Source organism: Nematostella vectensis, chromosome 3 (genome assembly GCF_932526225.1).
Source record: "Nematostella vectensis chromosome 3, jaNemVect1.1, whole genome shotgun sequence".
NCBI lineage: Eukaryota > Metazoa > Cnidaria > Anthozoa > Actiniaria > Edwardsiidae > Nematostella > Nematostella vectensis.
In genome coordinates this window covers 12,227,827-12,243,332 of record NC_064036.1, presented here as the reverse complement: position 1 = coordinate 12,243,332, position 15,506 = coordinate 12,227,827, and the positions used below count along the sequence as shown (strand labels likewise).

The 15,506-nt window shown below is 36.6% G+C and overlaps 2 protein-coding genes across 2 annotated transcripts; one reads left to right on the top strand and one right to left on the bottom strand.

Moving 5' to 3' along the window:
- Positions 1-21: 21 nt before the first annotated feature.
- On the bottom strand, positions 22-7,109 carry LOC5520019 (V-type proton ATPase subunit C). The gene is made up of 15 exons (XM_032364882.2): positions 6,867-7,109; positions 6,437-6,504; positions 6,198-6,249; positions 5,712-5,745; positions 5,481-5,575; positions 4,510-4,601; positions 3,715-3,813; positions 3,565-3,633; positions 3,242-3,334; positions 2,324-2,417; positions 2,038-2,103; positions 1,882-1,913; positions 1,766-1,805; positions 1,526-1,618; positions 22-980 (listed from the first exon to the last, which is right to left on the bottom strand). The coding sequence occupies exons 1-15, from the start codon at positions 6,987-6,989 to the stop codon at positions 888-890; spliced, it is 1,143 nt and encodes a 380-aa protein (XP_032220773.1). The 5' UTR covers positions 6,990-7,109; the 3' UTR covers positions 22-887.
- A 415-nt stretch (positions 7,110-7,524) lies between these two features.
- LOC116603543 (MOB kinase activator-like 3) lies at positions 7,525-14,186 on the top strand. Its single transcript, XM_032364881.2, has 9 exons — positions 7,525-7,713; positions 7,907-7,972; positions 8,208-8,292; positions 10,161-10,254; positions 10,416-10,479; positions 12,282-12,351; positions 12,423-12,538; positions 12,641-12,727; positions 13,173-14,186. Exons 1-9 carry the CDS (start codon positions 7,540-7,542, stop codon positions 13,200-13,202), a joined length of 786 nt encoding a protein of 261 aa, XP_032220772.2. The 5' UTR covers positions 7,525-7,539; the 3' UTR covers positions 13,203-14,186.
- The last annotated feature ends 1,320 nt before the right edge of the window (positions 14,187-15,506 follow it).

Genomic DNA, 15,506 nt, shown 5'->3' with positions numbered 1-15,506 from the left:
AATATGACGACATCGCCAACATCAGTCTATCTTTTTCTTTGCATTAAATGAGTCGGTAGAGAGGTATTTATTCAATAATTCATTAAAAGTGAAGGATCACTGAATATTCTACTTACAACGTGGGCGTAGGCGGCTAAATTACAATCAATACTTAGTCTATATACGATGAATCCCTTAAATGCTTTGAGGAAATGAGATGTAAATTCACCTTATTCCATTTCCAGATAATTGTATTTGCCTATAATTTGATTGCCCTTTCTAGTTTTAAATTTGCACTAAAGTCAGTACCACTACGCTGCCAAAACCAAAATTTATAAAAGCATATTTCGAAAATTTTCAAAGAAATAGTATCTTCATCTACAGGTGTCTCTGCTTTCGGCCCTACCTAGTTTTGCTATCTTTGGGCTACCTGTTGCGAATCCAATACACAAGAGGGGGCCCAGGACACAATCCAGTCCGAAAGCCCAGGTTTGATCAGTGGCGGATCTAGGGGGACGGTTTAGGGGGTTTAACCCCCTTCCCCCCTTGGGTTGCCAGAAAGCCATATGTAACAAAAAAAATTACCCCCTACCCCCTTTGTCACTAAACCACCCCCCCCCCCCCCTTTAGCAAAAAGCTAGATCCGCCCCCTGTTGATTCACCTACAACAGCCTCATGTCAAGTCTTACTTTTAATATAATAATTAATGTTTTAGGAAGCACCCCTGTTCATTTGCAATTATTACAGAAGATTTTTAAATCGCAAAAGAAATGTTAAAATTGTTTCCCTGGGTACATATATAGAAACGCCACTCACCGAAGTCCTGTATTTTATCATAAGGTAAATGCATGCAATACCCCAAGCCATCTCCCACAAGTAAACTCATTTTGTACCTAAGATAGGTGTGCCTATCTCTCTAGAAGGTTGAGCTTGATGTTGTAGAAGACATAGGGGTAGTACTGTTGATGGGATATCATAAGACCAGGGATGTCTATCGCTTGCTGTGGTGAAAATGCAAGAGACGATTCAATTTATTAGGTCAAGACCAATGGGTACCAGCAAGAGCATAAATAGAGAGAGGGTGTAATGCATTAAGCTATGTCTTGCCCTAACCCCACCCCAGCTTATAGCAATGTAAAGTAAAACCATAAGCCTGAGTGGGCAATTTGTCAATTGATGAAGATTCTGTCAAATCAAGAACCGTTTATACTCTGACAAATAACCCCATCAAACTAAGACAACAGGTTAAAAGGCCACACTAACATCAAGAACCACAAAAAGACATTTCCAGTTCAAGAACTTCCCTAGTGTATGAGGTTTCCAATTGCAAACAACATGACTGGTGTATCTGAGTTGTCTTGTAGGCAATAGTGGATACCAGAATCCCTAGAGGTATATCCATCATATTTTAAATTATTTTATATCCAGCTTTAGAGAGGCAAAGCACCTACCGCCAGTCTAACAAGCAACTTACAGAGCTCTGTACGTATTTCGGGTGTTCTCATGTTTGCTCGACAGTAGGTTAACACTATCTGTCCATTCTCACCTCATTTACTGTTGCACTGAACGACTTGGACTCCAGGTAGCTGTATGCAGTGTCTAGGGAATCACGGATCTTCTTCTGTGTCTTTTTTGATGGCTGTAAAAGATAATCATAAATGATATAAGGAACGAGGGGCACAATGCACAGTACAAAATAATTATTATCTACACCAATGGTACTGTACTGTATAGCAAAAAGATGGTTGAGAGAAAAAAAACAATTGATTGATTGCATGCTTCTCACCTCAAGTAACATTGCTTGGAAGTTTACAGGGAGGCCATATCTGGTGTGAAATTAAACCAAACAAGGTAAGATATGGAGAAAGTCTGACACCACATAAAATCCAAACTAGTCTTTACCTTAGAACTGATTCAACAAAGACTCTTAGTGCCTGTTAATAAAAAAAACAATAACAAAATATATCAACAATAAAAGTTAACTCAAGAGGTTTGTAAAATAGTAAGGTTACTGCTTAAAATAGACAACTAGATTGTAAAGATAAACTTTTGACTTGCCTTAATGTGTATCCATGCCGTGAAAGAGTCACTGAAATTAACACGGAGCCATCTTACAAGAGGACCCTATAAAACATAATACTATAAGATCAAAGAATCACAGATAGACTTTCAACTATACAAGCATGTTGAATCTGTTCGAGTGGTACTCAATCCCAGCTTCCCCACAACCTCAACAGTCCTTAGCGGGACATTCTGCACACCATTTTGTCTATAACTGAGTATGTCACTTAGACACTGTCTGCTTTTTCTGTCTTATAAAATAAAAGAAGAATAAAACACTTACAAACTGTCTTTTTCTGTCTGACTCCAACTTTGAGATCTCATTCTTGCCAGCAGAGAGCGCTTGCTCATCATACACAAAGTCACGGACAAGAAATCTGGAAAGAAAGCAGCATATAATGATTTCTTACTTTTTAAAATAGGGGTGGTGCATTCCAACATTATAATAGGACCTGGATATAGATACTTGATATTTTTTAAATACTGAAAACTCTTATACTGATTATCTTGGAAAATGTAAATACTGTTTTTACTTGAATGGCCGCTAATGTTGGGGAGGCACTCATTAAAAAGGAAAAATTTTGCAAAAAAGGCAGAAGAATGTTTTTATTCATTTAATATCAATTTTATTCTACTACAACAGTTTCTTTTTTCTATATCATTATTACAACATGAAGTAGCTTTTTTCAATAAACTTTCATACATTAAATATTTGTCTTTTTGTTGTCCAGAGTTTATGAGCGCCAGTACTATCAGAGAACTACATGTATGATAGTCATTTTCCTCAGTTACACAAAACCTGGAGAGGGGGGCGCTTATTTTCGGGGCAGCGTTCATTAAAGGGGGCGCTTATTCAGGGTAGGCACTTATTTGAGGTAGGTGCTTATTCTAGTATAAATACAGTATTCATGCACCATACTAAACAATACCCTAAAAATGCAATTAATTGTTTTTTTTTTTTAAGGATGGATTGAAATTAACAGAGACTCAAATGGATTTAACTATGTTGTTTGCAAAATTAAAAATTGGAAAAAAATAAACATCACACATAAGTGTACACATAACTATTGTTATGTTCTTCATCAATCCTACAATTATTGAAAGATAAAAATAAGATGGTAAATTACAACAGACGGATAATAATTGTAATTCTGTTCATGAGAATAGAAAGGGGCTTGGTCTGACAAATATACAGACATACTTGTTATCTCTTGCGTGGTGCTTGAACTCCTCTAAAACTTTCTTGAAAAGTGTCACAGTGAACAGCCCATGTTCATTATCTTCAAACAGCAACCTGTAAAATGGATGAAAAAATTCTAAGCAAAAACTGCAAGAAATCTTAAAAAGGGATAATAGCTAAAAAAATTTGTTAAGGATGTCAATCCCTGTATGCATCATACACCTTTCCACTTCTTTTCTTTATAAGACCATTCCCTATCCCTGCTAGCCATACCCTTGCTTTAGTATTGTGTTTGCCATGTTAACAATCCTTATTGTAACCATCATTAAAGTTGTTTCACTTACTTTGAAGACTCTGGGACAACCATATCTGTCAATTTCCAGTATTTCTCTTTCCACTCATTAAACAAAGCTCTGTCAATAATCAATGAACGTTAGCTATATGCGTTTTTGGAATGAAAGCCTTACAAATCACTTTTGAATAAGAATACTTACTTTGGGACAACAACAAGTAGTGTTGTCAGATATTCGGAGTCTAAGACAAAGTGCTCTTTTTTGACAAGTTCACCAAGATTTCTCGTTAACAGGCTGCCCCTGAGAAGAGAAGCACAATTCAGATTTTAAGATATCTTAAAATAACAGTGTAAGGCAGAAGAGATGATGGTGGATAAAGACACTGGGAAAAGAAGGGAAATAGCAATTCACAAATTTGCAGGTGGTGGCAGTTACAAAGTTTGTCATTTGAAAGTGGTGAGGTATAATGCATAGACATGCTACATAGGTAGGAATACATGCTTTATTCAACAGTAACAAGAAGTTTGACATCATTTTGGAGAAAAAATAATCCTATTAGGCTGTAGCAGATCTCAAGAGAGAAAAATCAATAATGTACAATAGTATTTATGTTGATCTTGATATGTTAGCCAAAAGTAGTTGAGGCCCTGGATTTGACAAACAGCTTGAAACATTTTTCCAATTTTCAGTTTGTCTTGAAGGTAATAAAATTACATGAGGTACAATCAAGTGGTATTAAGACAAAAATCAGCAGATTCAACATATCCATTTTAAATTTTGAAAAGAATTTCAAAGTGTAAACCTTAGTAAAATATTGGGAGAATCATGTGTGTTTTTGAAAATGGTTTATTGGGGGGTGTTCCATTCCTGGCCCACCAGCCACGCTTTTTTGTTTTTAAAACATTTTTATTGTTGCCCACCAGCCCTCCTTCCACCACCCCCCCCCCCCCCAACCCCACCAAGCATGGGGTGAAAACCCTGAAAATAAATACTTACGTAGATTTTCTCTCCAGGGAGGCGAGGGTGCCTTTGATGTTATTGTATGCCGCTGATTTGGTCTTCAGGTCATGCTCAATCTGGGAGACTTGCTGAAATATATCATCCAGACAGTAAATTAAAACAAAGCAGGCCATACAATATTGGAAGCAGGTATCTAACTTTAGGGGTCAGAGATGACAAGAAGGAGGCATATACAGTGGAACCTGGATTTTAAGATACAGGATTTTGCGATATCATCGATTTTACGATGCCGTCCCTTTCTCCCGGAAATACAGTGGTATGTATGAGAAATTGCATTGATCTAACGATATTGGATCCAACGAAATTCTAGATTTTAGGATATAAATCTGTTCTCCCAAGCATATATTTGACCTCGATACAACGATATTACTGATTCTTTCTGTCAACAAAAAGAGAAAAAAACTCAAAACACCATACATGTACAGTACAGTTAATCATTTTTTTTTCTCCGACGCACATCGTAAAATCCAGGTTCTGCTGTAACTTTGAAAACAATCAAAATTTCTGTAGGGCAGTGTCTAAAGGTGTCTATCTGCATTGTGTCCCATTTTCTCTTTATTATTATATATTTTATTGCTTTTGTAATACTTTCCTTGAATGAAACTGATTTAATTTTAAAGCTTCAAAGTCACTGACAGTCAGAATTGAAGAAGATGGCAGTTCACTGCCATCTTCATCTTCATCTTCACTGTGATATGTCTCAAAACCCTTATGATCAAAGTGTTTATTATAGTCATTTTGTGCAGCATGATTTGACAAGTCAACAGTTTTTGGTGTATTGTATTCTTTATATTATGAATAGATCTTGGGAGGACTGCAGTTTTACAACAAAGCTATTGATGTATTTGATAAAAGAAGAAACATGCATGCATGCCTATTTTAGCCTATCTTTGGCGTAGAACCACAGGCCTCCCAAATAACCGCTAAATGGCCTATAACATACTTACCTTGCTTATGATCTCTGTTAGATTACGGAGTGATTGCTTAATTGGATATTTAGCTGAATCCCACTGAAATTTGGTTACATAGTTGCTGAGTTCATCTGCAATGAATAACAGAAAGAAGTCATTAATCTACAGTTGTTTTTTTCAAACACTATGGCAACAATTTCTTTTGACTGAACATTTATACATATAACATTTAACCCTTCCCCAGATCCCTGACAACATGTTACTTACGGCCATTTGCCAAGAGATTTTCTTTTACTCTATCCTGGAAAAGTAGGAGGAGTAGGAGTTGGTACAAGTCATTATTTTGTAAGGTCAACACACATGTAATGTCCAAGAAGAGGTTTATGGGAGAAAAATTCTCTAACAAATTTCAATAAGAAGAAAAATTTATGTGGGCTTTTATAATAGTGAACTGATCTTTTGAGAGCCGCCAGCACATTGTGGTTTCCCACTCATGGGGGGGGGAGATTTTGGAGGCTCTGCAATGCTTTAAATGTTTATTTCTGAAGTCAAATTTATCAATTAACTCAAGATGAAAGTTTCTTAGGTGATGTGATAATTAGTGTGAGTGTGCAATGGGAAGTGGGGGAGGAAAGGGCAAAGGTGGCGTCTCCTCCTCTCCAGGACCCTGGTATGAATAGGAATTGTGTTTTGTTGAGGAGAAAGGGGGGAGGGGACCTTATTAACCTCAACCTCATGTATGCAAAAGAATACCTGATGTTCTTCCAGGACATCAACCATGTAGTGTGCTAGCTTTCTCGTTGTGCTATAAATATAGAATATACTACGTGATGTAATAAAAAGATACTATGTTAGACACACAGTAACTTAATGGTCATTAAAAATTCAAAGAAAATAAAGAACAATTTGCTGATTTTGCAAAAAAACAATAACAGCATACAGTATTAGAACCAAATTGGTAAATCGGCCTTCCCTATATTCATAACCCATACCTTTCAACAAATGAATCAACTTTGTTCAGATCATCAGAAAGTCCAACTAGTGTATCAAGGGTTCCAACCTATAGCAGAAAGGAAATGAAATATATTGGCATCAATATTTCTTTCCAACAATAACTGAACAATATGGTCCATTCATTTGATAAACTCATGTTTCTTCAAAACATTGTTTCCTGATTGAGTATAACATGGGATAAGTAAAATAAGATAAGCTTAATATGGAAGGAAGACCGGTTCATTCCTGAGTTGGAGTATGACATGATATACTTATAGACTGGATAAATATTATTCAGGCTGACAAATAAATGAAACAATGGGACCCATTCAAACAGGTGTGTCTGAATACCATGATGGGAACAGCAAAGGATACTTGAAGCGAGACAAATTCTAGCCCATCTTAATTTAGAACGTGAGCCATCAATACCTTCAGTTCGGGAATCGGAAATTTGTAGACAGGAGACATGCCAACCATACGGGATTTTAGGGCTTCGTACGTCTGTTGTTGCGTTTTCTCGCCCGGTGCTGAAACAAGCCAGTACTCGGCCATGCTGTGAAGAGCAATCGGTGGATTTTACAGATATGACAGAAGGAGAAATTCCACCGATCTCGCACTCGGGTGGCCGGTCACAGGTTTTCTCTTGTTTTGTATTTCAGTGCGCATGCTTTAGAAGAATAACCGAGATCGCAGGCTCAATATATATCTTGAGGGTGAGGGAGGAGGTCATTGAAAATGTTTCAAATTCTAAAAATAAAATCAGAAAAAAAAATTTGCTCTAGGAATTCCCATGACTGATTCGAATTTACTTTAATACATAGTCTTCGTTTTGCTAAATTTGCAAGTACGTAGTCTGTGGAAAAACCTCCGATATTTTGCCGAATGAATGACGACTATCCTCCGACACTTTTTCACCCGTCGATACATTCCAGTATGTGTCATTTATTATTATCATTTAAGAAAAGAGAGAAAAAACCCTTTACATTGCATAATTAATTCGCTTTAGAGTAAAACTGGCATTATAAAAAAGTGTTTAAGGTTATTTTAGATACTTTTTTAGCTAGGTCTTGATCAGTCGATATCCTTTCGTCACTTCCCAAATATGGGAAAACCGGATTCAAGTCATGACTTCCGCCTTCCACAGGCATCTTCGATCAAGAAGTCGTCTAGTTCCAAAAAGCAAGCTGAAAATCAGACCAAGATTAATTCAGAAAGTGATCCGATCGTCTCCACCATGGCTTCTAAAGGGTTGTCGCACTTCTTTGCTAAAGATAAGGTAGTTTTAGTTATTCTTCCAATTCTCCTTGTGCGCTGCAGTGTTGTTTTTGCAGTCGTAAGCGGCGCTTGTTTATTAATACTCAAATTCACGCTGAACTTCAAATCAGCAACGTTCTAAATTTTACTTTTGGTTTCACTGGATATTTTACGCTGATCCTTATCATAAACTGTAGGTATATATTTGCTCCTAGACATTTCGACCAAAAAAGAAACTTCGCGAAGGGACAATGCGATACGAACTACATAAACAAGCCAAGGTAAGAAATTCAATTTCCTTCTCTTTCTTTTTTAGTTGTCACGACATCATCATTTCCTTGTCTCAGCTTTCGAATACAAATAAATTACGGCCGCAAAATATATTGTTATTGTTACATTAATTGTTTTTTATGAGGAGAATGTTAAGTCACTTCTGGTGAAGTCTTTGTTTAGTGTAGTGCAAAGTAGTATGGGTCACGATGTCGTAACTATTATATCCCCCCTTGTCTTGTACAGGCATCTCTGCGAGCAGGAATATCACTACAAGACTGTGTCAGACTGCCACCAGGCGAAGACATGAATGACTGGGTCGCTGTACACGGTAAATATATTATTAACCACCTTTAAATAATACGTTATGTTCATAAGACATGTAAGCTTACTTATTTTGTTTTTGTCCTGAGCCAACTTTTTTACTCATTTTATTGCGATTGTATTTATGTTTTGGTGCCTCAATTGTATAAGGCCTAAATAAAATTTGGTGGGGTTCGGAAAACTTAGATATTGATCATAAATGATTGATGAATTATTAGTAAGCTCCTGATTATGATAACCAGCTACGATTCCCATGTTAATGCCAGTTATACTTTTAACAATATAAATGATATTTTTCCTTGTTAATGTAAATTTCTCATGTATTCTTTAGAAGCTTTTGATACAGGGTCATAGCAGGGGGTACAATACAATACAATTAACTTGATTTACTCAAGTGCCCCCTCCCCCCAATATTATCAATTATTGTAAAGAAATTACCAGTAGAGGGGTGTGTCTGTGTCCCCCAATAATGTCTTAATGTTTCTGTGTCGTGATGCTATCCCAATATTTTGAGGCCTGTACTGAACCAGTGACAGTTAAAATTTAGGTAGTGTGTGTGATCAGTGGCACATCCAGGGGTGGTGACCGTTAATGGGTTAAAAAAAGCATTTTTTAGGAATTTGATGTATCTCGATATTCACTGGAAAAAAACAAGACAATCGCGACAGAAAAGGGCATTAATTGTGAATCAGAATGGTCTGACTGGCAGAACAGAAAAGCCAAAAACCCTCTCAGATAGCACAATTTTTAACCCTAAAAGATAGCACACTGGGTGTGGTCGAATTCTAACCCTAAGCTCTAAAATCACTTTGAGACCCCCTAAGGGATAGCAAAAGGGAGAGAATTTTATAGATAGGGTCTGCTATCGTCTACTTTTATGAAGAGCCCCCTGGTGGCATTACAAGAATCCCCGGCTAAACATGAGATTGACTTAACCAACTGCTGCAGGCATAGGCATATGAGCTCATCCATGAGCTCGGATAAGAAAGGAGGTTATGTGGGAATAGCTAAATCATCACCGGATGCAAAATATCAAGGATGCTGTCTTATTCACTGAATTTAGTCATTTGCCATGCCTGCAATATAGTACGCAATATGCTGGGTTCTCGCCATGAGCTTCTTGACTATTTGCTGGCAGAATTCCTTTGAAATTGCGTTGTGATTGATGCACTTTGCACCCAAAAATAGAAAGTGCAAACTGGAAGATTTTTTGCAAAATTTGCTGGGTTGACGGTAGGATGCGCAAACCATGGCGGATGGCCTTATCTTCTTTTCTAAGTATTCCTCCAGATATTAAGAGGAGCTGTTATATGCTTTTGGTTTTCTGTAATTCGTCCGAGGGGTTCTAAGAAGGTCACTTCAACCACGTTTCCAAAAACAAGAAATAAGTAACACACAAACAGGGAAAATAAAAGTATTCTCGAAATATATATATACTCCTTAAAATCTGAAAAAAAAATCGAGACAGACGTCACCCCCCCCTTTCTAAATCCTAGATCCACCACTGGTGATGCAAGTTAATGTCACCTATAGCATGCCAATAAAGATACAAGAGGCATCTAATTGGCATCTATATAGTATGTATCCGTATCAAAAGTGTGGTAAAGTTATCTTTAATGTACATCAGAGCAAAGCAGAGTTCACCTAGTTATGAAGTTTGTGTCAACCTAAACAGTGAAATTTGTATGCTCATTGGCAATGCCTGCACAATGGTACCCCAGGCCAGTATCCCCAATATCTTTTTACCATTGAGGTGTTTAGGTCTTAATTGTACACCCAATTTGCCATAATCATGCAAACTTTCAGTGCAGTTCACCCTTAATGCTCTGGCCATCCATTTGACTGATAATATCATCCCTTTTATTCTGTTTTCAGTGGTTGATTTCTTTAACCGCATCAATCTGATATACGGTACAGTGGCTGAGTATTGTACAGATGCATCGTGCCCTACAATGTCTGGTGGCCCAAGGTATTGTATGCAGCTTAATTTATGGTTAGCTCTAAAGTTAAGACTCTAAAAAGATCAGAAAAAGTATGAAGGATGTGACTTTTATGCCCCCTCTATCTGCCACCCCTGCTGTGTGATATTTTGTAGGTATTGACATCATCATTATATATGCATTTTACTAGATATGAATATTTCTGGTGTGATGGTGGACGATACAAAAAGCCAACAGCTGTTCCAGCTAAAGAGGTTAGTGTATGTTTTGCAGTGAATGTCAAAATTGAAATAGAATTGTCCAAAATGAAATTGGACCAATGTTAGTTTTGAAGTATTTGGGGTTCAGGGTTAGGTTAGTTATTGGGGTAAGGGTTAATTTTAGTCATCGTGTTAGGATTTAGCTATGTTACCTTTTTTCCTTATAAAATGCTTTGACCTGCTTTTGTTTTATAAGCTGCAGAGTAAGGGGGGGCCAGCCACCCTGTCTGTCTTGTGTTACAAGGTTTATATCAGTTTGTTGTATAAAAGAAATGCAGGCGTGTACCCAGCATTGGCTAAGGGGGGGGGGGGGGTGCGCAGTCATAGGTATCATATCAAAAAAGCCTAGTATTTGAAGATTCCTTAATAAGAAATGGCATACTTTTGGGCCACCAAGGGGGGTGCTAGCTTACCCTGTGTACGCGCCTGAAATGTTCATGAAATATAGAAGATGTGTGCATAAGCAAAATGGCACGCACAGGAACATTGTTTCTGGTATCTAATTAAATTTTTTGTTGTATTAGTTTGTATTAATGTATGTATGGGCTTGTCAAAAAGTGTGTATGATTAACCATGTGTTTGTTGTACAAGACAACAATCAGTTTGTCAGTTAGAATAAAGCTTTGCTGGCCAAACGATTCATACTCACATTGGCTTATCAAAAATGCTCCATATTTTTGCGCTTGTTTTAAGATATTACAGAAGAATAAGCCTTTAGATATTCCCATTTGAAAAAAATAAGCTAAAAATTTGTGCTTAAAAGTGAAAAGGCGTGTGCAGTACATCGATTCTGTTTTTCAAATTGAATCCCTTTTTTCCATTATTCACTTTTTTATTCCCTTTCTGCTCTTTTAACACTATTATATTCACTTTTTTATTCCCTTTCTGCTCTTTTAACGCTATTATATGAAGTTTTTACAAGGAAATGAGCTTTAAGATATTTTCTGGGAAATGCTTGGCCAGAATGTGTGCGTTAATTCAAAAGTGTGCGATTCTTTCATCAGTTTATTTTTCAAGTAAAAAGAAATGTAAGAAAACGAGCATTGTTCATTGAAAATATCTCATAACATTCTTTTTTTGCGTTTGTGTGAAGATATATTTATTTATTCACACATTAATAAGCTTTTAGAAATTTTTGAAAAATACGCGCACAAAATGTGATAAAAATGGCGTGCGCAAGCACATCGATCGTGTTAACGTTTTTTGCGTTTATTTAAGGATTTTACACAGGAGAAAATTGTGCACTTATCACAAAGTGTGCTAAATAAAATCGATTTTGTTATTAAAACTATAATGTTGTTGCTTTCCTTGATACAATTTAAAAACAGCATTATTTATGATACTGTTTTCATGCTCTTCTTTTCATACGTTTTCGTATAAAAGTTATTTACAGAGATATACACGTTCATAATGTGTGCGCAAGTAAAAAGGTGTGCACAAATTACCAAATTCGTTGCTAAATAGAATCAGTTTGTTGCTTAGCTAAAACATTAGAGAACAAACTTCTTAGACAACAACCTTTTTTAATAACAAAGTTTTCAGTTCTTTCCCAAAAAAATGTTTTAGACATTTGTGAAAAGCTCGTTCGAAATGTGTGCGCTTGTCCAAAAATGTGTGCAGTCGTGCGATATTTCGTATGCGCTTTTTAATCGTTCGTTTATAAATGTTTAACTCCATCTTATAGCGCTACCGTTTTGAAATGAATGCAGAGTTCTTTGATGCTTTTCTTTTATTCTCTATCCTCGTCCCCGTATTCTTGTTTGCAAATACTCGCGAATATAAACCTTGTTTTTCAGTATGTTGAGCTTTTGATGGAATGGACAGAAAATCTGATTAACAATGAGGATATCTTTCCGGTTGATAAAGGTAAGAACACTATGTGTATTCAAATCTCTTTGTTTCTATCCTCTAATTTGGATTTTCTTATTTGTTTTTAGATGTACCATTCCCCAAGCAGTTTTTACCAGTTGCCAAAAAGATCCTCACAAGACTATTTAGAGTCTTTGTACACGTTTATATTCATCACTTTGATAAAATACAGTCCCTTGGTGCGGTAAGTTTCCCATCTTTGCTTTTTAGCTGTCCTAGCGCTACCAAATAAAAGCGGATTTACTTTACCTTATGCTCTCTTGGTGATCATCATTGTTTTGTTTAGGAAGCCCATGTGAATCAATGCTACAAGCATTTTTACTTCTTCATAACCGAATTCAAGCTTGTCGAGCCGAAAGAGCTTGAGCCCTTGGTAAGTCTACCCTCCTGCGCCGGCGTCTCGAGTGATTTGGAGAAAAGGCTTTTTTTTCGATTTCGGGTTTCCTGTGGCGTGTTCAAGAAAAAGTGGGGGCCTGGGTTAGAGGGAAAGAGGCATCTCATTTCCTCATTTCTTTTGTCCCCTTCCCTTTTGGCATTCGGGTCCGGTTCAACTCGCCACAGGAACCCCAATTTATAAAAATACTGAAAAATAAAATAATAAAAAAACAAACACTCGAGATGCCTGCTGAGTAGGCTATGGTAAGTCGGCGATTGTTTTTGAAATTTATCTATAAAACAATGCTCGCATCTAATTGGTCGGTCGTACCATCAACATTTCCAAGATCTTACTGCTGACCGAGCTGTAAGCTCCGTGTAATTTGCGCAACATTGTTATACAGCATTTAAAAATAACCTTAATTACTTTTTTTCTCTTCTAGAAAACGATGACAGAAAGAATATGTATTTGATAGCAAGACACGGAGGCGTCCACATACAAATTATGGATACTATTTTTTAAAAAAAAACGTTTTTAATGTGTAATTATTATATTTTATCCAAGTTTGCAAGGGCGGTGCTTACCATACGGTAATATGCAAGCGCGAAAATAAAAATCGCTCACATTTTTTGTGAACGACATATTTATTGCCGCGTGGGATACAACAGGGTAAGCGTGTCTAAAAAGTATCTGATTATTCTGATTTTAAGCTATAGTTGAGGAATGTTCTGGAATTGCAGAATTCAGTCAACAATCCTGACATTTTTATATGATTTTAAGGGAGAGGGTTTATTTGAGAAAAAAACACCCTCTACACCCATAATTTGGGCGTCTTTTAACTTACATCCCATTCAACTTTATGTTAATCATAGCTTTACGGCAAATAAGTTATTTTCCCTATCAATGATAATGACAATATCAGCTATTTCTTAGTGTCAGCAGTCACCCTTCTAATTAAATGCAATTGTTTTTATAGGAATGTATACTGAAAGGACCATATATTTTTCAGATTTTAAAACAACACACACAGAACTTGAATAAATAGCAAACCTTGTTGCTGCGAACATGACATCTTTTTTGTTTATTATGTTTTCGAGTCCCCTTAGCCCTCTTTCACTGGATTATCCTTTTTTTATATGATTCTTTTATACAGAAAAGCGATTTTTACCTTATTTTTATCGATCCCCCATTCTACAAAGTATGCCCCCGGTGCGCGGTGTATCTTGGGCACATTTTCAATGACGTGACGTTTAGTTACCCTAGAACACCAATGAACCATCTTGTGTTTTTATGACTGAACCATCTTGTGTTTTTATGACTGCAAAAAAGATAAAGCCTAGTTTCGTGAGCGGTATTTTGTTGTTATTTTCATCGATGAGAGGTTCCATTTGTTGTTTGAAATACTTTATGTGTATTTATATGATTTTTCAAATAAAATTCTCACTTTCAAATAAAATTTCAGCGCAGTATCTTGCTGGGCCTTGGCAGGGTGACCCTCTGTTTAAAGAAATACTGGTAAAAATTCAACTTGGTGTTGTTTAGGGATGGTAGCGATAGGAAATTCACGTTATATTTTGCTCAAATGTTTAAAGGCCCTAAGTGGCTGGCAGGTAAAGAGAATAGTGCAGACTTTTTAAGCCATCCCCAGTCTAGCCCTCTCCGATGGACTTAGACTAGGTTTCGCTCGTCCCCTATAGCACAGCCCAACCAACGGGGCAGTTATTCCACAACTCAGGGGCGGCGGCGAGGAGGGGCAAATCCTTTTTTTTTTTTTACATGAAAGCGAGGTTTTTACATGTACCTAAATAGCGCTACAAACGCCACATGTAAAATCCGATTGCTTGGAAAAAGACGATAATATATAGATTAAGGCATTCCGAAGCTGAAACCAAAACAATAGAAAGATTTTCAACGCTTCCGATGACGGCACACATCACGTGACTATATCCTTGATCTACTTGACATCTCTGGTTGTCTGACGATGTTTCTCACATCAGATATTTAAGTTTTACGACGTCATAGATGACTTGGATATTTTTGTTTTTGATAACGTTATCGATTTCACAGATCACTCGACATCTACATGACACATAGCAAGTTAAGTTGTCATACGATGTTTATTTCTTGAAAGACGGTTATTTTGATATATTTTATTATTTTGAGTTTTACTTTAAGTGACGCATCAATGACGTCATGCATCACGTGACCATATATTGGCATCACCCTTGACACACAAACGACTAAATGGATCCCTTGACCCAAAATCTACCAAGATTAATTGTTTTACAATGTTTCTTTCATAAGATATGATAGTTTTTTGTTTTTTATCACGCTTTGATAAGTTTCGCTTTTATTGACGTCATCGATTACACAACACATGGGTTACCAATACCACTTTTTCTTAGATATAGGGCTCCGCTCACGCGGCGCATCGCGTGCTCTGAGAGCTTCGCTATATGTCGTTCGAGAAGGTAGTTCGATAGAGTTGGAGTTTCTTTTCACTTTACATGGAGAATATATCTGATGTTCGTGCTATTTGGGTTAAAAATAGCTGATAGGGTCAACCACAACATTCATACATTAAAAATGCTTTTATTTTATTTCAAACATTATTTTCAACTATTATATCAACTGAATTGATTAACCTTTAGTGTATCATTTTAATTAACACTTCATCCGTCTTTTAACTATACTTTCAGACATCAATTCGACCAGTTTAACCGTCGTAACTGCTGCAAAAAGAAAAAGAAACTCTTTAAAGACTAATGTAGACGGG